The sequence below is a fragment of the Nuphar pumila genome, chromosome 8, assembly GCF_984573655.1.
Source record: "Nuphar pumila chromosome 8, dmNupPumi1.hap1.1, whole genome shotgun sequence".
Taxonomy (NCBI): Eukaryota; Viridiplantae; Streptophyta; class Magnoliopsida; order Nymphaeales; family Nymphaeaceae; genus Nuphar; species Nuphar pumila.
The window spans coordinates 17,025,668-17,053,484 of NC_143256.1; the positions used below are offsets into that span (position 1 = coordinate 17,025,668).

At 40.6% G+C, this 27,817-nt stretch overlaps 1 protein-coding gene across 1 annotated transcript; it reads left to right on the plus strand.

Moving 5' to 3' along the window:
• Positions 1–8,039: 8,039 nt before the first annotated feature.
• On the plus strand, positions 8,040–27,218 carry LOC149829687 (actin-interacting protein 1-2-like). Its single transcript, XM_090015250.1, has 4 exons — positions 8,040–8,084; positions 10,054–10,476; positions 23,343–23,750; positions 26,961–27,218. The coding sequence occupies exons 1-4, from the start codon at positions 8,040–8,042 to the stop codon at positions 27,216–27,218; spliced, it is 1,134 nt and encodes a 377-aa protein (XP_089871376.1).
• The last annotated feature ends 599 nt before the right edge of the window (positions 27,219–27,817 follow it).

Genomic DNA, 27,817 nt, shown 5'->3' on the forward strand with positions numbered 1-27,817 from the left:
GTGCTAGGAGTGCCAGAAGAAAAGAAGACCAACTTTGGCACGTACAGGCTGAAGGACAACGCACGAAAGTGGTGGGATACCACTAAGATTATCCAGTTCTCGGAAGTTAAAGTCATTCCTTGAACTGACTTCCGGAGAGCTTTCATGGATAATTACTTTCCATTACACTCCAGAAACAAGAAGAAGATGAAGTTTCTGGAATTGGAGCAGGGTGGCATGAGTCTGATTGACTATACCACCAAATTTCAAAATCTTGAACGGTACTGCTCCCGGTTATTTGAGACCGACCAAGAAAGGGCCGACAAGTACATCAATGGACTGCGAGAAGGGCTAAGGTCACGGGTTATCACCAGCATGCCCCAAACATTTCAAACGGCTGTGGCAGCATCTTCAAAAATACAAGTGGATTAGGAGCGATCAAAAGTGATCATAGCAAAAAGGCCCATAGTTGATGGTGGGAACAAGAAGAGAATGTTTCCATGTAGCCAGGGTTCACGACAACCCTTTCAGAAGAAAAGGTTCCAAGGTGGGAACAACACTCAACAAGTGGTAAGGCCAAGGCAGAACATGGCTCCAAACAACCTGCAGTCCAACCCAAACTGCCCAAAATGCCATGTTAATCACGCAAGAGGACCATGTCCACGTGACACAGGTGGATGCTTCTACTGTGGCAAAGTGGGCCACATTGCAAGACAATGCAGGAAGAAGCTTATTGATGAGCAGAGGAGGAATGCCGAATCTGCCGGACCCTCTCAACAAGTACCACAGCGAACACTAGTCCAACGACCCCCACCTAGAGTAGAACAAAGGCCTGCTGCAGGTCGTGTATACGCTGTAACGACTGAACAAGTCGAAACCGGTGACCTCATTGAAGGCACCGTACCTGTTAATGGACATGCAGCTTACGTCTTGTTTGATTGTGGTGCTACTCATACGTTTATCTCCGACGATTTCACCGAACAACTCCACGCCTCGGTGCAACCGATTGATAAAATGATCGAAGTATATAACCCGTTGGGTTCACGCACCAAATGTATCTGGTGTATGAAAAATTTGGATATTGAGATAGCAGGGCAACACTTGTCTACTGACGCCATCCTGATCGATATGATACAGTACGATGTCATTCTGGGAATGAATTGGTTGGCTCAGAATAATGCCAAGATTCTGTGCCGCGAGGGGAGAGTGATTCTATCTCGACCCGGATTACCTAAGATGGAATACCGGTTATCCAAACCAGTTCCACAAAAAAGGCTCATATCAGCACTTAAGGTACAAAAATACCTTAGGAAGGGTTGTGTGGCCTTCCTGTTGAGTCTCTCAGTGGAAAAATCCAATGACCAACCCATTGAGGGTTTGGAAGTGGTGCGGGAGTTTCCCGATGTGTTTCCTGAGGAATTGCCAGGACTTCCGCCACTTCGTGAGGTTGAATTTGGAATTCAATCCTTACCTGGAACAGCGCCGATATCCAAAGCCCCGTATCGTATGGCGCCAGCTGAACTCAGTGAGTTGAAGTGTCAGTTGGAGGAACTGATGGAACAAGGGTTCATCCGACCAAGTATGTCACCATGGGGAGCCTCGGTACTGTTTGTAAAGAAGAAGGATGGATCCCTTCGGTTATGCATCGATTATCGGATGCTTAACCAGGCAACCATTAAAAATAAGTACCCGTTGCCTCGGATTGAGGACTTATTCGATCAGCTCAGAACAGCGAGAGTGTTCTCCAAGATCGACCTCAGGTCTGGATACCATCAGCTCAGAGTTAAGGAAGAGGATATACCTAAGACTGCCTTCAGAACGAGATATGGCCATTATGAGTTCGTAGTAATGCCCTTCGGACTTACAAATGCGTCTGCTGTCTTTATGGACCTGATGAACCGAGTGTTCAAACCATACTTAGACACTTTTGTCATCGTCTTCATTGATGACATTCTCGTGTATTCAGAGAATGAGGAACAACACAAGGAGCACTTGAGAATCGTCTTGAAAACCCTTCAAGATAATCAGTTATATGCCAAGTTTTCAAAATGTGAATTCTGGCTAGACAAAGTAATGTTCCTTGGCCATGTGATCTCAAAAGATGGAGTCGCTGTAGATCCTGCGAAGGTCGAAGCTGTGATAGACTGGAAGCAGCCATAAAATATCACTGAGGTCCGCAGCATCCTTGGACTTGCCGGATATTATCGGAAGTTCATACAAGACTTCTCCCGAATCGCCGTACCGATGACAAAATTGTTGAAAAAGGGAGTCAAGTTCGAATGGACTGACCAGTGTAAGGAGTGCTTTGAGGTTCTCAAACAGAGGCTTACCACTGCCTTTGTCCTTACCTTACCTTCTGGTCAGGGAGGCTTCGTTGCTTATACCGATGCCTCGGGAACAGGTCTGGGTTGTGTATTGATGCAACATGGCAAAGTAATCGCCTATGCATCACGACAGTTGAGAGTCCATGAGAAAAACTATCCAACCCACGACTTGGAGCTTGCCGCGGTAGTGTTCGCGCTTAAAATCTGGCGACACTACCTGTATGGAGAGAAATTCGAGGTCATGTCGGACCATAAAAGCCTAAAATACCTCTTTTCTCAAAAAGAACACAATATGCGGCAACGACGATGGCTGGAATTCCTCAAAGACTATGAATTCACGCTTTCCTATCACCCTGGAAAGGCGAATGTTGTAGCAGATGCCCTTAGTCGCAAGACTGTTGGCACTCTGGCCAGCCTCACCGGACAATGGAAGCTGATGGAGGATTTTGTCAGTTGGAAGCCATTCCTGGCTGACCCAGGAAAGATTTGATTGTCATGCCTGACAATCCATATCGAGATCCTCGATCGCATTGTAGCCGAACAGTTCAAGGACCCCCAGTACTTGGAATTAAAAGCTCGTGCCGAAAGAGATGACACTTTCTTCCATTTAAAAGAAGATGGAGGAATATGGATGGAAGAAAGGATTTGGGTCCCAAATAACCCTGAGCTAAGACAGGAAGTACTCCAGGAGGCTCATAACAACAAATACACCATTCACCCTGGAGGTACGAAAATGTTTCGGGACTTACAGAGAAAGTACTGGTGGAGGGGTATGAAACGGGATGTGGCTACATTTGTCTCAAGGTGTTTAATCTGCCAGCAAGTAAAAATTGAGCATCAACGACCTGGTGGAAAAATGCAACGGATCGAGATTCCAGAATGGAAATGGGAAGGCATTACGATGGATTTCATCGTTGGATTGCCTCGATCCAAGAGACAACACGATTCAATATGGGTGATCGTGGACAGACTCACCAAGTCTGCTCACTTCCTGCCAATCAACACTCGATACTCAACTGAGCGATTGGCGGAGATCTACATTCGGGAAATCGTTAGACTCCATGGAGTGCCGATTTCGATCATATCCGATCGTGACCCGAAATTTACCTCTCACTTTTGGGAGCAGCTTCAAAGAGCCCTGGGGACGAAACTCAAGTTCAGTACAGCATTCCATCCCCAAACAGATGGGCAATCAGAACGAACCATACAGACTCTCGAAGATATGCTAAGAGCCTGTATGCTAGAATGGAAAGGTGATTGGGATTCCCACCTAGCGTTGGCTGAATTTGCTTATAATAATAGCCACCACGCTAGCATTGGGATGGCACCGTATGAAGCCTTGTACGGGCGACCCTGTAGATCACCAATCCATTGGGGTGAAGTGGGTGAGCGAACCTTGGACTCGCCCATAGTGTTGCAGCATTATACTGAGCAGGTCCACATGATCAGGAAGAAGCTACTGACTGCTCAGAGTCGACAGAAGAGCTACGCTGATCAGCGGCGTAGGGAACTCACTTTTGTGGTTGGAGATAAGGTTTTTATCAAGGTCTCCCCAACCAAGAGTGTGTTTCGTTTCGGAAAGAAGGGGAAACTCAGCCCCAGATTCGTTGGTCCCTTCGAGGTTTTGAGCCGGATAGGAGAGACCGCCTACAGAGTAGCATTGCCACCGCAGTATACACAGATACACAATGTATTTCATGTGTCAATGCTTAGAAAATACATTCACGACCCTTCCCACGTCATCCAACATGAAGATATTGACATCCAGGAGGATATGAATGTGGAAGAAAGGCCAGTAGAGATCATGGACCGACGGGAGCAAGTGCTAAGGACAAAGGTCATTCCACTTGTCAAAGTAAGATGGCAACATCACGGAGTCGATGATTGCACTTGGGAGCCCGAATCGGATATGCAGGATAAATATCCTGAACTCTTCACCTTGTACTCTTAGCTGAATTTCGCGGACGAAATTCCTTTAAGGGGGTAATGATGTAAGACCTGCAATTTTTCAGAAAATATCTGAATAAAATTCATGAGGCATTTACCGGTAAAAATGGCATTTTTCTCAGAATGCGAAACAAATCAATTCCTGCGAGCCAGTTACACTTAGGATATTCGTCGAATCGCGAATATATGCTCAAACACTCTGGAAGCCATAACTTCCTATCTGAACAAAATCAAAGGATTCCTGCGAGCCAACTTTCTTAGTGGCATCAATACGAAGATAATGGCGTACTCAGAATTTTTCGGAAAAAAATCGCCGAAAACCCGAAATTCTTGCGGGACCCACAGAAATATGGGTGGGACCCACAGAAATATTTCTCAGAAAATGTTCTAGAATATTCTGGCACCTTCCAGGACGCTTCGGTGTTCACGCGCTCGCCTCGTAACTATCGTCGAATATATATGTTCGAATGCGCAGTATATGTGTTCTTCAAAATAGTATCTCACCCTAGTTCTTGGTTGAGCCCTCTAGGACACTTCGGTGTTCACTCGCTCGCCGCGTAACTATCGTTGGATACAGATCTAGGTGTATATCTGCTAATACTGCCGACGCGTCTTATATCGCACAGGCCATGTAATTTACCTTTGCCGTCGCGTCGTATGATGCCAAGGCTCCCTGCTTTCTGCAATTTACGATTACTGCACTTCCGATTATGCATTTACTTACGCCGTCGCGTCGAACGATGCCAAGGCTCTGCTTTCTGCAATGTATTTACTTACGCCGTCGCGTCGAACGATGCCAAGGCTTCTGTTTTGTTATATATGTAGAATATTTCGTTCAGTTACACACCCTGAACAATAGTATATGCATTTCCTTTACGCCGCCGCTGTATAAAGCACAGGCTTCTGCTTATACTACATATATGGCGCGTAAATGAGCGTTCAAATGGAGACCAAACTCCAAATCGCCAATGCGATTCCCTTACCGCTCCTCGTTCAAGATTCTGCTTGACGAATGAAGCCCCTATTGGAAAGGCTTCGGTTTTTGGCAAAATGCTCTTTACGTAAGGACTAAACAAATTACGTATGGCCTGGCTATGGCCCAAGGTTCCTGCAACCTTGATGGATGCAAAGTACGCACAACGGTGCGCATCCATTTCCCGAGTTAAGCGTAGCGATTTCCCACCAAAGAGGGGAGATGCTGCTGAAATGGATAAAAGAAAACGCACGCTTTCTCCGTTAAAGAGAGGAAGTGCTGCTGAAATTTCTGAAGGAGCTAAGAATAGCTCAGAAAGAACGTAGCAGGAGTGCTACCCGGTTTATGGAACGCCTTCTACGATGTAGAAAGGTTCGTCGCACCACTGCCGGTAGAGCAGAGAAGGTGTTGACAGAATGGTTGGCAGAAGAGCTGCCAAAACCAGTTAAGTGGCACAATGATGTCCTTTGTTGGAACGATGTCAGAATGACTCGTCTCCTTGACACCTGCAAGGGCATCATACTTGTAAGAGCCGTTGCGCCAAAGTAGTGGTAGCGCCTTGACAAGGTCCTGAGCTCGTTGCGTAAAAATACGCCGAGTAGCCGATCCGTAGAGATCGAGTCATGTGCATGCTCATTGAGAATTATCAGACAACCAGACTCGTAAGGGCCGCTGAGCCGGAGTGAGTTGTTTCCACCGAAAGAGGTGAAGTGCTCGTCAAGGCCGAAGTGCCGAGAGCAGAGTTAAGCATGCATATGAATAAAACCTTTGTTCCACGGTGAAAACCGTGTGGTTGATTGGGGTCGGGTACATACTTCTCAAAGGCTGCCCTATAGGCATGCAATGTTCGCCAAGTAATTGTAAGACCGGCAGGCCCCTTTCAGAATTTATCACCGAGGAAGACGGTGATGGCGCAGCCTTGAGTGACATATATTTCACCCGAACCTGATAGAGTTCATTGATGGCCTTCGTCACTCAGAGGTATGGAGGTCGTGGTTATCCTTAAATATCTAAGGATTGAACCCAACTACTGCAGTAGCAGAATGCATTCGGATACCTAGTAAGGATCTCTTCCGGTATGCTGTACCGTCCTACTAGGGGGATGGGGTCAACAGGCCTCTGGGGTATCTAAAATACATAGAATAATCAACCCCCAAATCGTCGCGTTGTCGCCCAGATATGAGTCCCCTAAGCCCAGGGGGAGGTGCAATTATCGAAACAAAGCATTAGCTTAGGTACAGCGCTACTTTGAATGTATGAGTGGATGACGTTGTTGAGTCAGTCCTGCATAACCTTTGTGAAGGTGTCATGGTCGGTATACTACTGGACCGATTGGGAAAGAACCTCATTGATATCCGTACGACTAAGTGAAGCTCGGAGAGCTGTCCTTAGATTCGTAGGATACGGATGTGCCAAGCATAGAGGCTTGAGCTAGACATCCATTCGTGACTCTGAAGAAGTCAAGGCTAAGTCGTAGAGACTTAAGAGGTGATTCTAACTCACAGCCCTGAAGAGGCTTATACGAAGTCATGACGACTTGCGTGGATGTTCAACTCATAGCCCTGATGAGGCTTTTGCGATATACGCTAAGTCATGGAGGCTTGAGCGTCGTATTACGAACTGCGACCCTGAGTGGTCTATGCATTTACTTGAGTTGAATAGATAGGTGTTTGCCTACTTACCATACCATCAGTGGTTCTGACCCCGTTTAATGGGGATTTCAGGTGTTGAACCTGCGTGGCGATATGCGGAGCAAGGCGGCATCAAGTTCCAGGGTTTCTCTAGACAGAGTTGTACTGCTTCCTTTTTATTGAACCTTCACTGCTTTTCTAAGCAGTAGTGTTGTAATAAACATATGTTTTCGATAAAATGGAACACTTTGGTGGTCAATGAGTTGCTTGGCCACATACCTGCAACGTGCTCGGAGTTTTCTAAAACTGACGACTCATTATCGTCTGATTCCGCTGCTAAAAGCTTTTGTAAGTTCCGCTGCAAAGAAAGAAAAAAAAAAGAAATTCATGAAAATTTTAACTTAGCTTTGTTTTGGAAATCCGGGGCGTTACAGTGGGACTTGGGAGATTGTTCCTAGACCATCGAACAAGAATGTTGTAGGATCTAAATAGGTCTATAAAATCAAGTATAAACTCGATGAATCCATTGAAGGCTATAAGGTGAGGCTAGTAGCGAAAGGGTTCACTCAAGAATACGGGCAAGATTATGCCGAAACATTTAGTTCTGTGATCAAGATGGAAACTATTCGATTAGTTCTGTCCTTGTCAGTTCAGTATGGATGGACTCTAAGTCAACTTGATGTCAAAAATGTATTTTTTGCATGGCACTCTCAAGGAAGAGGTGTATATGGAGCAACCCTCTAGTTATACCAAACATAGCCCCAACACGCATGTTTGCAAGCTACGAAGAGCCATCTATGGGCTAAAGCAGGCCTCCCGCTCATGGTTTGATAGTTTCTCTATTGAAGTTCAGAGACATGGGTTCGATCTCATCTTGATCATTCGTTTTTTATTTTTTGAGATTGTCAGGTACGCACCTTAATTCTTATATATGTGGATGATATTATTATTACTGGGAACTCCGATGAACACATAGAAGCTACCAAGATCTTATTGAGTCGACAGTTTAAGATGAAAGATTTGGGGGTTTTGCGTTATTTCTTAGGGGTTGAGGTGGATCGACAGGATGAAACACTTCACTAACCCAACACAAATATACTTTGGATTTGTTGGATAAGGCAGGCATGAAGGATTATAAACCTCTATCCACCCCTAGTGTCCTTAATCATAAACTCAGATCCCGGGATGGGGAAGCATATGAAGATTCCAAGAAATATCGGAGTCTTGTGGGTATGTTCCAATATCTCACCTTCACTAGACCAGACATTGTGTATGCAGTGAATCAAGTTTCACAATTCATGCATGACCCACGAACAAAGCATATGAATGTTGTCAAGAGAATCCTTCGATATTTAAAAGGAACTCTTGGAGATGGTCTAGTTTATCATCAATGCAAGACTAAAGGGGAGCAACATCGACTGGATGTATACACAAATGCAGATTGGGCTGGAGTTCCAGATGACAGGCAGTCGGTTTCTGGATATTGTGCTTTTCTTGATGGGAACTTGATGGCGTAGAGTAACAAGAAACAACGTGCATTTGCACGATCTAGTATTGAAGCTGAGTATCGATCTATGGTGGCTGCTACAATAAAGGCCACATGGCTGAGACATCTTTTGACTGAAGTTGGAGAATCTATGCTACCCACCACTCTCTTGCACGATAATCAAGGTGTCATACAAATTGATTTTAATCCTATTCACCATAGTCGCACAAAGCATATAGAGATTGATCAATACTTCATTCGGCAAAAGATTGAAGATAGAGAAGTTGCACCTACTTATGTTCCTACGGCTGACCAAGTGGCAGATTTGTTCACTAAGGGCCGTACCAATATGCGTTTTTGGTTCTTGAAGAACAAGTTGTCCATGTTGCAAAACCATGCACAACTTGAAGGAGGGTATTGAGAATGTAGTGTACAGGTCTAGTTCTAGACCCAAAATGATTCTTTTGTATTGTATTTACATGGTTGGTATTATCGGGTCTGGGTTGACAGACCCAATCCAACTTGTATCATATATATAACATTGAATATAGGGCACAACCTCTCATTGAGAATCGTGTCAGTCATTGCCGCCTCTCCTTCTTGCAAATCCCTTTCTCTTCTGCTGTGGATGAAGATCTGGTCGAAGGTGCTTGACTTCTAACAATTTCTACATATTCTAATTTCAAAAGAAGACATTCATTTTTAATATAACCCTTTCAAAACACCTACCATACATATGAAGATAGAAAAGCTAAAGATACATACCGGAATGCAAAATCCTTGAATCCATGCTATTCATTAATACGAATCTTTTTCAAGACCATGATGCCTTGCTCTGATACCATGTCACAAAATGGCATGGACCTCAATGCACTCTATAATGAACTCCAAGAATAAAAACACAATGCATTTGGATAAAAACATAATAACTAAAATAAAACACAATAGAATGTGAATGAATAACTTCATTAATAAAGAACATTAAAAATACAAAGAAAAATACATTTTAATCATCATTACAATACACTCAAAAACACACAAGAAGCTTAAAACTACCCATCACTCTCTTACCTTACAAAGGCACCCATATTTATAGAGAAACGGAGGAAGAAAAGAGATTAAAGGAGAGAAAAAGGGAGTCCACATTGGTTTGACTAGCTGTTGGACCTAGTCCAATGGCTAGATTTCTAGCCGTTGGACCAGCAGTCCAACAACTAGTCTAAGTCAACCACAGTTGACTTAACTTTAAAGTATATAATATATATATATGTTATATATATCTTAACAATATTTGGGTTATATCATTTGAACATCTAAGACAAGTAGTTTGCATTGTATGCTGTATCTTAATAGCCTTTAGTTTGCAAACTTAATCTGTTGAAGTGATTATGTCACTATAAGAAATAGAGATGGTGAAAAACCCTTCATTTTCCTTGTTAGCTTCGAATCACATCGGCTACTGCTGGATTTCTGGTTTTGACTGAATTGCCTGTTGCAATTTTACAGGTGGATTAAAGGAAAGTGTTAATGCAATATTTGATACATTGTTTTTTCTTATTTTTAGGTCTTCAAAGAGAATGCACTTGCTGATTATGATTTTTTCTTTTGGTGTGACTCAACAGAAAGATACCTATTCATTCTTTGTTTTATATATTTATTTCTCTAGTAGCCAACTCTCATATCTTACTGCGAAAGCTTATCCTGCTGTTTCAGGTGCTAACAGTGTCTGCAGATAAAACTGCAAAAGTGTGGGAGATTGATGAAAATGGAAACGGTAAGGTGAAGAAGACACTTACTTCATCTGATTCTGGACTGGATGGAATGCTAGTTGGTTGCCTGTGGCAGAATAATCATCTTGTCACTGTTTCCCTTGGTGGCACTATTAGTATATATTCAGCCAATGACCTAGAAAAGATGCCAGTATCATTTTCTGGGCACATGAAGAGCGTCACTGGTTTGGCAGTCACCTCTGAAGGCAGCCAGAATATTATTCTATCTAGCAGTTATGATGGGGTGATTGTCCGATGGATGCAAGGAGTTGGATGTGCAGGAAGGTTACAGAGAAGGGAGAACTCTCAAATTAAATGTTTTGCAGTGGTGGAAGGAGAGCTCACCACATTTGCCTTTGATAACAAGGTAGCACCATTTCTTCATGTACATGTAGTAGTTGCCTTTATTTTTATATCTTGTGGTTTGTGTGCTTGCACCATCTTTTTGAAGCTGATTTTCTTGATGACTTATGATTGCAACTAGGCTGGAGAACATGATGATGTGTCTTTCTATTATCCAATATGATCACTGAAATGAATATATTTCAATTCAATCTTGCACCTTGATGGGGTAGGCAATTTACACACTAGCTAAAATTACTACTCAATGTTGAGTCAGGCATAGTAAGCCAACAAGATCTTGTGTTCTAAATAAAACATGTCTTGAGGGAAAAGACTGACTAGATGTTCATTGCAATTGAATAACAAGAAAATGAAATCTTGCGTTGATGGAGAAATGTTAGATCCCTCAATATAGAAATGGTACAAGAATGTGCTTCACAAAATGCCCTTATGTGATATTACAGAAGTAATTTTGGCATTTTAGAGAACAATGGAGTGAAAAATATAAAATATATAAAGAATATGAAAAGTGAAGTTATTGATGACTAGTATAGTTTTGTGAACTCCATGTATAGTGAACTGTGATAGTGTTAATAATTTTCTCCTGTGGTAAAGGAGCTTGATTGTAAATTATATTTTTATCAATAAAAAATGTCACTGCCTTTAAAAGTAGAACTACAAACTGCAAAGATTTTGTCATAAAATATGACAAATATTGAGATTAGGGGTGGCAAAACCTGACACGACCTCCCAACCCGACCCGCCAACCCGCCTTTTAGGCGGGTTCAGGTTGGGCTTAAACTAACCCGTTTAATAAACGGGTCGACCCACCTTGATAGAAATCATGGGTTCCTTTCTTCATCTACAAGCAACAGCACAACATGGGGAGAGAGAACGTGGCTGCAGCAAAAATCCCTAATCAGGGTATTCATTTTTGCTTCTCTGATTAAATACACACAAATACAATAGCTAGGGTATGAAAATACCCATTACATGTTATGATAAAATTACAGCATGCCATTAATGAAACATTAATGAGCATGTGTTTAAAATGAAAGGAATTGGGTCTGGATTCTGATTTCCAGACCTTATACTAAATGACAGTATCTTTTCACCCCCCCTCCAGTTGTACATGGTTTTGGACCATGAACATCCAAAATCTGTCCTTGATAAGTCCTTTTGTAAACAAGTCAACAACTTGATCAGCAGTCCGCACGTATTCTGGTTCAATTTCCTTCTCTTCAACCTTTTGTCTTACAAAATGTTGATCAATTTCAATATGTTTGGCACGACTGTGGTAGATAGGATTGAATGACATGTTGATAGCACTTTGATTGTCACACAAGAGAATACTTTTAGAAATCGATTCTCTTCTGTCAACAGGTGTCTGATCCATGTTACTTAGGCTGTAGTAGCTGACATTGATCTACATTCATCTTCTGTGCTCGACCTGGCTATGGCTTTTTGTTTTCTACTGCTCCAGGAGACAAGATTTAGCCCAATGAAAACGCAGTATCCTGAGACAGACCTACGTTCATCTGGATCTCCTGCCCAATCTACATCTATGTAAGTAAGGAGTTCATGCATGTGATGACCAGGCATACTCTTTCTGTACAGAAGACCATCTTCAATAGTACCCTTCAAATATCGAAGAATGCGTTTAACGGTTTTCATATGCCCAATATGTGGTTCATGCATGAACTGAGATACCTGATTGACAGAATAGACAATGTCAGGCCGAGTGAAGGTAAGATATTGAAGCATTCCTACTATCCTGCGATATCCTGTAGGATCCTCGTACAAATCTCCATCTTAGCAACTGAGTTTCTGATGAAGTACATTGGGTGTGCTGAGGGGCTTACAATCTGTCATACCTGCCTTGCTAAGAACATCAATGGTATACTTATGCTGAGTAAGCGTCATGCCTTAAGGAGTCCTGTCAACTTCTACTCCAAGAAAGTATCGCAGTTTACCAAGATCCTTCATCTTGAATTTATGATTCAAAAGTTCTTTAACCTGTTCAATATGTTCATTAGAGTTACCTGTAATGATAATGTCATCAACATATATCAATAACAGGGTAATTATATCTTTGCATTTAAATATGAAAAGAGAATGGTCAAGAAGAGACCGACTAAACCCATATTTTTCTACTTCAAGAGCGAAACTGTCAAACCAAGAACGAGATGCCTGCTTTAGACCATATATAGCTATCTTTAACCTGCACACGTATTCTTTAGAGTTCCCTTTTGCATACCCAGTGGGCTGCTCCATGTATACTTCTTCCTTCGGAGTTCCATGTAGAAACACATTCTTCACATCCAATTGGTTGAGAGTCCACTGGTGCTCAACAGCCAATGATACTATGATGCGGATAGTTCCCATTTTCACAACTAGAATAAAGGTCTCATCATAGTCTTGTCCTTGCTCCTGTGTGAATCCTTTGGCAACCAGCCTTGCCTTATATCGCTCGATAGCACCATCTAGCTTATACTTTATCTTATAGACCCATTTTGACCCAACCACATTCCGATTATATGGTCTGGGAACAATATCCCAAGTGCCAGACTCATGAAGAGCCGCCATTTCGTTGTTCATAGCTTCAATTCATCGCTTAGAATTTATTGCTTGATAAAATGTTGTCGGTTGATCTTCCTTGCCCAAAGAGGTTAAGAAAAGTTGAAAATCCATCGTGAAGTTCTCATAACTGACCCACCTATCAATAGGATGCCGAGGTCGGGTAGACCTTCTGTGAGCAAGTGATTGAGTGGAAACATAAGGAGAATTATGCTCCTGATTAAAGCTGGGAGGTATCTCCTTCTCACGTCGAGAGTAACCAATGCCTTTATACCTTTCGGGGGCCAATAGTGATTCAGACGTTACACTTTCTTGAGTTCTTTTCGCAACAGTAGATACGTTTCCCTAGTCTCTTTGATTACATTAAGAAGAACATACATTATCAATACTAGAAAAGAGATCTGAGTTCAACCAAGGGTGATAAACTTCAATTTCAGGAGGAGTGCTAGCATTATGACCAAAATTTGATTCGTCAAACACAACATTTCTGGATATTTTTATGTGCTTGCTCACGGGATCATAGCATTTGTAGCCTTTATAATCATCAGCATACCCCACAAATCTGCACTTTAAGGCCTTATCCTGAAACTTGTGCCGCATTGAACTGTCAACATGAACATAACATACACCCGAATACACGCAAATCGTGATAATTTGGATGCACACCATGCAAAGAGAAATAGGGTGATTTGTTCTCTAAGATGTTCATAGGCAATCAATTTATGACATAGACAGTTGTGTGAAAAGCCTCTGCCCAGAAGGTAACTGGAAGGTTACTATCATGCATCATGCTCATTGCACTCTTGACAATATGACAATGCTTCCGTTGAATAATCCCATTCTGTTGAGGTGTGTGAGGGCAAGACACATATCTACTTATTCCATTTGTTTGGAGGAAATTTATGAAGTCATTTGAAGAGAATTCACCCCCTCCATCACATTGGAAACAAATATTATTCTGAGAGAATTGGTTTTGAACAAAAGAATGAAAATTCTGAAATAACTTGAAGGTTTTAGATTTACTTTTCATAAAGAAGATCCATGTATATCGAGAATAACTGTCAACAAATATGAGATAATATCTAGTGCCATACATGGAAGGAACTGGAGCCGGGCCCCAAACATCAGAACATATAATTTCAAATGGTCTTGAAGCTCTTTTATTAATGGAATGAAAAGGAAGAACATGACTCTTACGCTGAAGACAACTAGAACACTTTTTATTATCGACACTTAAGTCTAGACTTGACTTGGGAATAAGACTACTTGAAACAAGCTTATCAATAAAGCGACTACTACAATGACCCAGACGACCATGCCAAAGATTTGACTCAATACATTCAGAAAGATTAAAAACACTCTCAGTAGAAACTGAAGATGATGATGTGAGCTTCAAGATGGAATCAACAGGTTGAACACGAGAGGAAGGATTCTCTTGGAACACGTACATATTTCCTTGACGTTTTCCTTCAGTGAATGTTTCTCTCGTTTGAAGGTCCTTAACACAAACAGAAAAAGGAGTAAACTCAACTGAAGCATTAATGCCATCTACAAGTTTAGAGACAGAAACAATATTTTTCTTGATATTAGGAGCATGAATGACATTTGAAAGTGCAAGAGAATAGTTGGACATGGGGATTACAAAATTTTCAATGTGCGAAATATGGTGGTGAGACCCATCTCCAGTGACTATACTATTTCTACCAACATAAGAAACAAGATTTAGGAGCTTACCAGCATCACCAGTGACATGAGTGGCTGCACCCGAATCAACATACCAAGTACCTTGATTATTCTGTTTGATATTCAATTCAGCCAAGGCAAATAATAGTAACTCTTTGACTTCTCCACTATTTTTCAATGTATCTGTTCCCTTTCTTGTCTCCAATTGCTTTCCTCTATTTTGCGGGTTAAACCAGCAATTTGCCTTTATGTGTCCCTTTTTGTTCCAGAGAAAGCAGGTAGGTATTGTCCTTTGCCTTTGCCCATTGGGAGGAACATTGGGTGTAGGTAGTATTCCACGACTTCCTTGTCCATTCCTTTCTTGACCCCATTTGTCTCGAAAATCATACCTACCACGTCCTCGCCCATAGGCAACTCCTGTGGCAAGAACATTGTGTGCTCCAACATGAGCATGAGTATCTTCAGAAAATCCTTTCAACGTCATCTCATACTGTAAAAGCTTGACACGAAGATCTTCAAATGTAGGTAAATCTGGCAAACACAATAAGGAAGTAACCATCATATGATAGTCCGACCCCAGCCTACTCAAAGTTTGTCGCACCATATCTTTGTCACTAACAGGGCATCCCACAATGGCCAATTGATCTGTAATAGTCTTCATTTTGTTCAAATACTCCATAATAGTCATGGAGTCCTTTCTTAGCATTTGAAACTCTTTCTTTAAAAATAATACTCTGGCCTGAGAAACTTGAGAATATGCCTGAACCAGTCGATGCCATAATTGCATTGTTGAGCATGAAATGAAATGGGGATCTTCGAAACACGAGCTTAGATTAACAAGGGCAAGTGTCAAGAATGACACTAAATCATAACCCTTAAAAAGGGTATAACCGGAAACAAAATAAAAACAAAAATGTATTATTTATTGATATGAAAAACCAATTGCTTAAGAAGCATTGGAATGAAATACAAGAGGGGCTGCACCCCTTTATATACACAGCTGAAAGAGGACTCAATAGAGCTGTTGGACACAGTCCAACAGCTCTATTAAGAGCTGTTGGAATGTGTCAGTCCAACAGCTCTATTGCTAGTCAAGTCTGGACAGGACTTGACTAGCAACAGTCATTCTAGTTCAAACTGAACTAGATGACATAAAGACAAAAAATAAAAATAAAGGAAAAAAAATACAGAAAAGAAAGAAATGAAAAATGTATTTATATATATATATATAATAATAATATAATATTATTATATATACATATGTGTACAGTTTTACATTTTAACACTCCCCCTCAAACTTACGGTACAATGAGCGAAAGTTTGTCTAAGAGAAAGTGAAATCGGGGAGCAGCGAGAGGCTTTGTAAAGAAGTCTGTTAACTGATATTCTGAAGTGACATATGGCAGATCAATTATCCCGTGTAGATATTCCTCTCTGACATAGTGAAAATCCATTTCGATGTGTTTGGTGCGTTCGTGGAATGTTCTGTTACTGGCAATGTAGATCGCACTTTTGTTGTCACAACACATTTGTGAAGCCTTTGTTGCTTCAGCTCCCATGTCAGCAAGCAGTCGTCGGAGCCAAACTACTTCCATGGTCGTGGTTGCCATGGCTCTGTATTCAGCTTCGGTGGATGAGAGAGATACCTTCTGCTGCTTTTTACACCTCCACGAGATCAGTGATTCCCCTAAAAAGACACAAAAGCCAGTGGTTGAGTGTCTGTTATTGGGATCACCTCCCCAATCAGCATCAGTATATGCAATTAAATCAAGAGAAGAGGAGGAAGATAAGAAAAGTCCTTGTGAAAGAGAGGACTTGATGTATATGATAATACGCATGACTGCTCTCATATGAACAGAAGTAGGAGCATGTTGAAATTGACTTGCTGTATGAACAGCATGTGCTATATCTGGTCTGGTAATGGATAGATAGGAAAGTGCCCCGACAAGCTGTCTATAAGGAGTAGGGTCTGCAAGAAGTTCTCCATCATCAATCTTCATTTTAACATTAACAACTTCTGGAGTGTCAACTTTCTTATCATCAGTAATACCAGACCTGAAAACAATATCAAAAGCAAATTTAGTCTGAGATAATAAATATCCTCTAGGAGAATAAGCAACTTCAATGCCTAAAAAGTATCTCAACAAGCCCAAATCAGTCATTTCAAAATGAGATTTAAGAAGTGTTTTGATTGTTTCAACTCCCTGTTTATCACTTCCGGTGATGATCATATCATCCACATAGAGAAGAAGCACAATGATCCCTGCATCAGAATTCTTAATAAACAAAGCAGTGTCAGTTAAACAGAATTGAAAACCAATATCAATCATAACACGACTAAACCTATCATACCAAGCTTTTGGTGCTTGTTTAAGTCCGTAAAGAGTTTTTTCTAAGCGAAGGACTTTACCCTTAGGAATACTTAGACCAGGAGGGGGTTCCATGTATACTTCTTCAACTAGCTTTCCATTTAAAAAAACATTTTTGACATCCATTTGAAAAATAGACCATTTTTTGATAGAAGCTAAGGCAATTAAGGTTCGGACAGTAGTCATACGAGCCATCGGAGCAAAGGTTTCTTCATAATCAATCCCATATTCTTGGGCATAACCTTTGGCTACTAAACGGGCTTTATATCTTTCAAGAGTACCATCACTCTTGGTTTTAATTTTATAAACCCATCGACATCCTATAGTTTTCTTCCCTGAAGGAAGATCTTGAATATTCCATGTAGAAGCCTTTTCAAGTGCATCTAATTCAACTTTCATGGCTTCTATCCATTTGATATCATTTTTTGCTTGAAAATATGTGGATGGTTCTTCATATGAGTGAATTAATGCAATAATTGCCCTATATGTGGGTGAGAAAGACTCGTATGATACAAACCAGTGGCATAGCTAGGATTGACGTGGGGGATGGGCAAACAGGGGTGTAGCAAAAAAAAATGGCGTGATACTCGGGGGCTCGGGGGCTCGGGGGCAGCGCCCCCGAAAAAAAAATTGAGATAAAATAAAAAATGGCTACAATTATTAATAAAAATCTATTTTATATGGACAAATCAAACTATTTGCTGCAGTCAGGGCTGAGCTGGGCTAGGACTGGGCTTTTAAAAAAAAAAAAATTTAACTGTTTCGAGAGGCAGGACTGGGCTACAGCCCATTCCTGCCCCCGCCCCCCCCAGCTCCGCCTCTGACCACCAAGATTGGTCGTAGAACCCCGAAAAAGCTTTAAGCTAAAAAATGAATACATTTTTTATGACACCGATGATGACCAACATGCACCATATGCAGAATTCAAGCAAAAAGAGTATAAAAATGCCTGTTAGACAAAAAATACAGACGCCCAATTATTAAAATCTGTCAATGGCCACAGTTACTCACTACAAGAATCCTAGACAATCGAGAACAAGCAATTCACTCACCAACTATCTGGTAGATAAAGATACGCTATCCGTTGCCTTCGTTACATTGATAGACATCCATACCTTGTTTTAGCAGCAGGCACAAAAGGAGAGTCCTATGCATGCACGATGACCAAGAAAGGATAGCAAGATTGACTCTTTCAATGAGGTTGCACCCAAAAAGGAGGAAAGAAACTAGACCCACGTTCAGTTGTGCCCCAAAAAGAAAGGATCAAGAACCAAATTGAAGGATTGGCCTGTATTGCTCCTGTAGAATGGATAACTGGATACTGTATCACCAGAGCCACTGAACATGAACAAAACCCACCCTCAAATTTAGGAGATAAGAGGGTCTTCTTCAAACTGCTAGCGATGGTTGCCGGAGATTGGCAAAGTTCCGACTGACTGCGACACTGGTGCCTCGCGTCGCCGGAGATTGCAGCCGAGAGGGAGAAGCTCGGAGGGGGGCACTGCCACCGCGGGTTCACCGAAGGGAGGCCGGCGGCACTGCAGAGCACAAGGGTTGCCGGCGAATGGGGTGGTCGTCTTGCCTGTGACTGAAGGGGAACGCTGGAACGGAGGGGCAGAGCTTTAGAAAACTGGCTAGGGTTTTACCCCTCGCCTCTTTTGGCAGGCTATAGACTCATCGAGAGCCCGGGTCTCGGTCGATTCGGTTTCACGAGTCCCAATTCGACTCGGTTTTCCGAGTCATGAGTCGACTCGGTTTCAAATTTTAGGGTGGGCGGCCACCCACCCATGCCCACCCCTGGCTCCGCCACTGATATAAACTTTCCTGGAGGCCTCGAGATTCGGGATGATTGTCTAGTTGGAATGTTAGAATATTTTTCAAGTGCACATGGAGGATTAGACTCTTGTCGCCTGGAATATTGAATACTAGTATCTCTATGAACTTCTTCATTTTCAACATTAAGATCAATAATTCTTTGATCATCATCAAAGTTACAATCAAGGTCATATTCATTAGATGTTGATATTAGATCTAGCAATAAGGAGTACTCAGTGACGTCTTTTAATTTTCTAAAATCAAAGAAGCTCTCCTTTTCAAGAAAGGAAACATTTCTAGACACATATAATTTATTATTTTTGAAGTCAAAACATCTATAACCTTTCTGGTTTTCAGCATATCCTAAAAAGGCACAGGGAATCACACGAGGAGAAAGTTTATCATTTTTGTCAGTAAATATGAAACATTTGCACAGTTTTATATTTTAACAGAGCAGTCATCTGGAATTGCCACAAGCACTTCTTGTGACAATGTAGAAGTGATATACGCAACCAACGCCTGATCTCACTTCATCCAGGATACATACTCAGGATTTCTAACATAGGTAATAGAAAGATCTTTCTCACCATTCTTTTCTTCTTGTGGTATGAATTCTGGAGGAACAGGAACAAAACCATCCAGATGTCCAGAAAGGTCCTGACTTCTTATGAATGGTATGATTTGTTGCTTCCAAGTTAGGAAATTGGAATTGTTCAGTTTCTCAGACACGAGTTGGCTGAGAAAGTTTGAGGAAAGACCAGACTGAGAATGAGGGAATGAGTCCATATTCTTTTGAAGCCAAAAACAAGAAGGAATAAGATCCAACCAAGAGAAGGAATAAAAAATAAGAAATGGCCTTACGACAAAGACCCAACCACAATTGAATTCTAGTATAATTCAGAACGTAAATTTTAATATCAGAGAAGTCTAAAGACCAGACTAGTTTTTTTTTTTAACTGATGAACACGAGGCAGAAAAACAGGACTGCACAGTAAAGAATCTGTTCTGAATAAAATTCAATCAGTAATAGGTACGTAATTTTGAAAATATTGTGTTTTCCTTTTAGAATAATGAGAAAACAGGCAAAACAGAGATGAAAATGAATTCGAAGATGAAATTATTTTAATCAAGATAGATCTGGGCATGCAGATCACAATCTGATCTGACGTCAATATGCAAATGAGTTTGGAGTGATCCTTTTCAACTCTTGTAATCACACATAGATCAAAAAAATTGATCTTGCTTGATTATTTTGCTTATGGATGGGTAAGATCACGTGCAGCAATGTGAAAGAAGTAGTAGATATGACAGAAGAACAACAGGGAATGAAAGAAGGAGGAAATATGCCAACGTGACCAAATTTCAGTTTTGGATTTTGGAAATAAGAGAAACACGTTGGCTTAAATAAAAAAGGGGAATCAAAAGGAGGTACTTGAAGAAGACAATAAGCAGATTAATGATGTATTTCAAAAGAGCAAAAAGAAAGAGGAGAGTACGAAGAAGAGATTTCAGTCCGGACTGCAGATTTAAATACAAGAGAAATCGATAGGAAAAATGAGAAAATAGGTACCTTAGAAGGAGACAAATCAGTCATAGAAGGAACCGATCTTCAATATTGAACCTGCTGCTCTGATACCATGATAGAAATCATGGGTTCCTTTCTTCATCTACAAGCAACAACACAGCATGGGGAGAGAGAACGAGGCTGCAGCAAAAATCCCTAATCAGGGTATTCATTTTTGCTTCTCTGATTAAATACACACAGATACAATAGCTAGGGTACGAAAATACCCATTACATGTTATGATAAAATTATAGCATGTCATTAATGAAACATTAATGAGCATGTGTTTAAAATGAAAGGAATTGGGTTTGGATCCTGAGATCCAGACTTTATACTAAATGACAGTATCTTTTCACGCCTAGCCCGTTTATTAAACGGGTCAGGTTCGTGTTAGGGGTATGCCAACCCAGCTGACCCGTTTAATAAACGGGTTAGGCGGGCGGGTCAACCTGCTAACCTGCCAATCCGTTTATCCGACCCAACCCGTTTATAAACGGGTTGGCAGGTCGTGTCGGGTTACCCGTTTAATAAACGGGTCGGGTTCGTGTTTGCCACAGCCGACCCGTTTAATAAACGGGTCGGGTTGAGGTATGCTGACCAGCCAACCCGCCGGGTCGACCTGCCAACCCGACCCGATTGCCACCCCTAATTGAGATAGGCAACAATGCTCCATCTTGAGGTGTTGCAAAGATATCTATCGAATTGATTTATGAAGTCAAGCCTTGAACTCTCTTGGAGAATTTGCAATTCTGTTCAGAAAATTTGAAGTGCTAAACATCTTGAATGCAACTCTTTCTTATTAAAGTGGCAAGTCACCAATATATGGTTGCTTCTTTTCATAGATATTATTTATCACCATAAAGCTTCCTAGAAGTTTCACCTGAATCTCTGCCTTTTGTAATATTGCTTTTACATGAATTCTTTTCAAATGGCCCAAAAGACATGGCTTTATAATTTGGCTTCAACATTTAAGCTTATGATCATTTGTCTCTTTTCTATTCAATGGTACGGAATTCACTCTCAAAGCAAATAAAACCAGAGGCGGTTCTTTTATGCACATACATGCAGGTCATCTATTTTGTACTTCAAAGGAATTGGCATAGAAGATTCCTTTTTGATGAGTAGCCTTCAATTTTTTGAATATTCATGGCCCATCTCAGTATCATTTCATTGTGCATGAATTGATTAATCAGGCTAATCGGATAACAGATATGTTAGTTAATTCACAAGGCTCCAAACTGACTAATAACAGTATCTTCCAACATATTCTCTCTAAAAGATAAATATACTCTTTTTTGTTCTTGTAACTTCAATCTCTAAGAGGTACGTAAATGAGACCAATTTCTTGATGTCAAATTCTTGAATTAGAAACTTAAATAGCCTTTGAAATTCTATATAATATTCCATTGAAATAGTTTGACCAAAATATGCAAGTAATATCATTTTCAATACTCCTTGAGAAGAAATAAAAAATGAATTGAGATTTGTTCATGCCCATGCTTGAAATGAGCAGTACTACATCTTTTAAGCAAGTAATTCAACTTTATGTTCATGTGGTGAAGACGAAGAATAGAGAAGAGATAACAGGAGGTACCACAGTGCTGTAAAGTGCCTCATATGGTGGGTGATGTCGCAGTCAACTCTCTTGTATGTTATGTCTAACTTTAGGTTAACCTAATTACACATATACCTTTTGAAAGGTACACCTTGCCATGTAATGATATAATATGACGAGCAGTGCTTCATTGGCCTAATCATAGCACTATGGATATTGTTTTGTTCTGACATTGTTACCGTGCCAGTTGTAATTTTGACATATAAAATGTCATGAGCAGAAATTCTCTTGATCCAATGTTCACAGCATAAGGAATTGATTTGTATGTGACAGTTGACACTATTTGTTATTCATTATGTAAGTTGTACAAGTGGAATTTGATTTTCGCACGTGCATGGTATAGTCAACCTCTCTCACGCTCTCTATAAACAGGCAACTAACTACAATTTGTATTCATACATGTGCATATATGTATTGGATAAACTGGGAGCTATGTCACATAGGTACGGGTGCAGATGCGGGGGCGGCGATGCGGCACTTTAAAAGAACTTGGGTGTGGGGGTGCGGGAGGGTATATATATATATATATATATATATTTTAACACCACCCCTTTACCCTTTCTCGTGGTACCCCATTCTTAAGCCCCATCCCTCTTTACCCCTTCTCGAGGTACCCCCTTATTTTTTTAATTGGGGGGGGAGGGGGTGCTCGAGGTACCCTTACCCATTATCGAGCCCTGTCCCTTTTTTTAATGGACAAAGTTAACCAAGTCCATTTTGGACAATGATAACCTTGGGTGCGGGTTGACCGAATTGGGTGCCACACCCGCGTCGCGTCGACGTGGGTGCAGAGGCCTCTTTGGTGAGTCCCTGTGACATAGACTGGGAGCATGTCTGTGCTCGCTAGTATGTCTAATGGCAATAACATGTGAAAGATTTCCAAAGGCTATTCGGTTGGAGATTTTCTCCTCGTTTTTAAGTTATATTGTCCTAGTCCAATTTGATGATTTTATCAGGTGTTCTCCAAATATTTGGTCCTCTTCTTTGATGTTCGGATAGTAAATATCAGGGATAGTCCATATATTCTTGTCTGGAAAGCTTTCCAACCAATTATAAAAGTTCAGTACACGGTAGTATTGCTCACCAAGTCTGATGAATAGCATATTCCTTTAATAAGGAACAATTTCTTAATCTACCTGCCAAATTCGAATTGATGATATCCTGCTGTGGGGCTTATATTTTGCTGACTGTACAACAACTGTAGCTATGTACAATATGTTCAACTTGCTTTTGCTACAAGAGATGATCCTTTTCCCAAAATTTTACAGGTAAGGAGAATTCCGCTGCATGCTGATCAGTGTGGTGATGAAGAACAAATTGATATTGGTGCACAACCAAAGGACTTAAATATTGCACTTGATAAGCCCGAGCTGGCATTGCTTTCAACTGATTCAAGAGTAATCATGCTTCATGGATCCAAAGTGTTGTCAACTCTAAATCTTGGGTTTGCTGTGACGGCATCTGCAATTTCACCTGATGGAAGTGAGGCCATTGTTGGTGGCCAAGATGGGAAACTCCACGTCTATTCTGTCAATGGGGACACTCTCACTGAAGAGTCAGTCCTTGAGAAGCATCGTGGTGCTATTAACGTCATTCGTTTCTCCCCAGATGCCTCTATGTTTATTTCTGGTGATCTCAATCGAGAAGCTGTTGTATGGGACCATGTCACTCGAGAGGTACCATCTCTCTCTCTCTCTCTCTCTCTCTCTCTCTCTCTCTCTCTCTCTCTATATATATATATATATATATATATATATATATATATATATATATATATATATATATATATGTGTGTGTGTGTGTGTGTGTGTGTGTGTGTGTGTATCAATCCTTGAACACAAGCACACACACATAACAAAAAGAAAACAAGAATTGGTGTATGTACAGAGTCTACAGACAGTATGCGAGGGAGATGCACATTATAACACTTTGCAAACCATGTAAATCCTTTTTTTTTTGTCTAAGAGAAATAATTTAAGCCAGGGGATAAGAAATCTTTCAACAAGCTTACAGAATAGATCAAATTAAGATTCTTAACCACCAGTCCTATTCCGACCAATCCAAGCTAAATCCCCATCTGGCCATTTTATTGGCACAATCCAAAGCTTGTTTGAACAACCATTGAAATGCTGGATAAAACCAAAACAAATGCTCAATTGTTTCGTTCTCTTCGAAACAGAAGTAGCAAGTACTTGCAAGCTGGAAACTTTTGTCTTTCAATTTGCACTGGTTATTAACCTTATCAAGTGCTAAGAGCCACACAAATATCTTGGCTGTAGGAGGGATGGAAACCCTGGACGGTGTCATTTGGAAAGTGGTCTACATCTTTACAGCCAAAAGCATGGCTAAATGAAGCTATAGAGAACATAACACATCCGTCACATTTCCATATAAGGAATTCTCGCTGTCAGAAATTTTCCATGGGCCTAAAAATCCAATAGCCATAACCAAAACCAATCTTCTACCTCTTGCTCCTTGAAATTCCTTCTGAATTCAGTGAACTAACTAGCTCTTCCTTTCCAACATTCACTTACAAGTATGCTGTTATCTCTGTTTATGTGAAAAAATGGTGGATATCTTTCAGCAAGAGTTACATCCCTGGACCATAAGTCAGTCTGGAACCTCAGCTTGACCCCTTTGCAAGCTTGATTTGAACCATAAACTTAATTACCAATTCAATCACCCCCCTTTGCAAGGTCGTACTCCCTTGAAGATTTGATTATTTGGTTCCAGCCAACCACACCACCAGCTGAGATAGAGCTACCATTTCCACGTACCAATCCATTTATCCCCTTCACCCAAACCTATGGGACCAAAAAACAAGTTAGATTCCAGATTTGTTCAAAGCTAACAGTCAGATCTGCCTATGATTCCAGTAAGTGTTTTAAAATTTAACATTCAAAACAAAGAAATCTTCTGAAAAATATTAAATCCATAGAGAAGAAAGAGGTTAGAAGATTAGAGGAAAAAGCATGAAGATGAGATTAATAGATCACTTCGTCATGGCTGCTCTAATTCTGTGTCAATTTTTGTCATTTCAATTTGACTCAATGAAATAGGAAAGAGAAAATGAATATTCCAACTACAACAGGTTGATGTCCCAACTCATTAATCACATGGGATGATCTCTCATAATAGATTAATCCTCACTAGGATTGAGTTAATTTTTTTTTATTAGTCAAGCTAGGTTTGCCTGAATATGGCCCGGTTGAGATAGTGTGACTCCAACTGGTACTACAAATCAATTACCCGAGCCATTGATGACAATGATACAATACTAATGCATGTTACGTAAAGCAAAAATAAAAACACATATTGAAGAAATGTCACGTATCCTTACATCTTGTCCTTAAGAGTTAATTAAACAGAAAGATGAGCATTGTCAGGGATAGAATGGGCATGTTACAAGCTGTCTGAAATTACAGAACACAAAAAATTTGACATGAAGCAAGTTGAAGGAACTGGGAAAAGGAGGAGCCCAGTAAAGATTGGAGATCAGCAATAAGCAGGAATATTACTATTGGGGACCATAAGTTTAGCTTTAAGCAACAATGGGATTACAAAGCAAATTGTGGTGCATAAGACAAATACCAGTTTTGATAATAATGGTGTACTTTGCTATTAATTGCATGTTCTGGATTTTCATGAGAAGGTGACAAAGCAATCAAGACCTAGAATGAATTGATTCGGCGCAATATCCCTGTTATGAAAAATGTAGTAGACATTCATTCTATTGTATGTCAATGGCATTCTAGATCCAAAAACCTTGAAAATTCTTAAGCATTTATGGCCTTGTGTGCGGTATTATAATTACCCTTGTTTTCCTAGACTACAAAATGCCTATGTCACACGGACTCGGCTAGGGAGGTGCCGCACCCGAGTCGACACGCCCCGACACGGGTGCGGACACGGGTGCAGCTTCGGACTCGGCCCGGACTCGGTCAACGCCGAGTCGGACTCGGTCAACGAGTCCAGGCCGCGTCCGTCCACATTTTGGACTCGGTCAACTTTGACCGAGTCCAAAAATGTCCATTTTTAAGACAAAAAACAAAAAAAAACAATTTTTATATATCTTTTTTTTTAATATATAACCAGACTGTGCAATGCATGCAGTTGCACAGTCACAGACTGTGCAACTGCAACTGCACAGTCATTGCACACAGTCTGTGTGACTGTGCACAGTCTGCACAGTCACAGACTGCATTGCACAGACTGTGTGCACAGTCTGTGTGACTGTTTCACAAGTCACAACTTATGTAAAAATATGTATAAAACACGATAAAAGGTAACCCAACCATTTGAGATAGCTAAATAAATTCTTTTCCAGTTTCAAAAAATACTAGTTTCACAAGTATTAGAAAAGCTAGCTTAAGAAGTACCATAAAGAAATGGGAATGCCAAATTGAAACTTTCGAAAAAATTAAGGTCATAGTTTTGGCTACTTAATTTTAATTGTTTACTAGAATTATATATATATATAGCCGAGTCCCCGTGTCCAAAATTTTTGAAATTGCGCCGCACCCGCACCCGCACCCGCACCCATGTGACATAGCAAAATGCCATGGTTCAATTTATCAGGCACAATGTAAATCCTATATGGTTTTTTAATTTTCTTTTTGTTTCCTAAATTCTTTTTACACACATTAAAGTAGTGGAAGGCTGTCATGCTTCATCCATGTTTTTTTTTCTTTATTTTTGATAGATTTTGTCACTATATTTAAGTTGTTCATACTTCTAACTTTTTGGTTCCCATTTGCATAGTCCATCTCTCTTTCTTCCTTTCCCTTCCGCATTAATCCTTTTTAGAAATGTAATGTTAATTACCAAGGTTTGATTTTTAACTTCCTGAACATTTGTCTCACTAACCAGTTGACTATCTTCTGCAGGTTAAGCTTAAGAACATGTTGTACCATACTGCTCGTATAAATTGTGTGGCTTGGTCTCCTGATAGCACAATGGTTGCTACGGGATCTCTAGACACAAGCATAATTATATATGAAGTTGATAAGCCAGCTTCAAGTCGTATAACCATAAAGGGTGCTCACTTGGGAGGTGTTTATGGATTAGTTTTCAATGATGATTGCACTGTTGTAAGCTCTGGTGAAGATGCATGCATTCGTGTGTGGAGATTAGTGCAGCAGTAGCGGGATCGTAACTGCAATTGATGGTTGATTTGGTTTTGGAAGCAAGTTGTGTGGCCTTACATTTCTTGCTCTGTGCAGTCTTCGTCAAAAGAATTCTCTGTTTTGTTTGTAGGAAAACCCTTTCCAGTTTGTCTTTGATTGAAGACTAGAAGAACATAGCAGAATGGCTCGTGTTTTGATATGATTTTGCTTATGTGAGTTTTTCGCCTTTTTGGGGTTATATTGGGTGTTTTTTTTTTCCTTCTCCTTTTGTTGCTCTGATCAGCCATGCATACACCTAAATATTTTCCATGATCATATTTGTGTATGCAATGTTCATTGCTGGAATTGTGATGAAATAATAGAATGCTTAATCCCTTGGCCTATTCGCACTCTCTTCTTTGTTTACGCATGGATATTGCTTTCTTTTCGGGGGGGGATGAAAGAGACACTCTTTCGTAGGAAAGAGAACTTTTACTAAGGGAGGTGAAACAAACATCTCCATGGAAAACATGTGGTGGTGTTTACATAATAAAGGCAAACAAGCATCTTTCCTGTCAAAATGGGTTCACACCACTGTTGTCTGTATCGGAATCGGACTTGTATCGTTTGGCCCAATG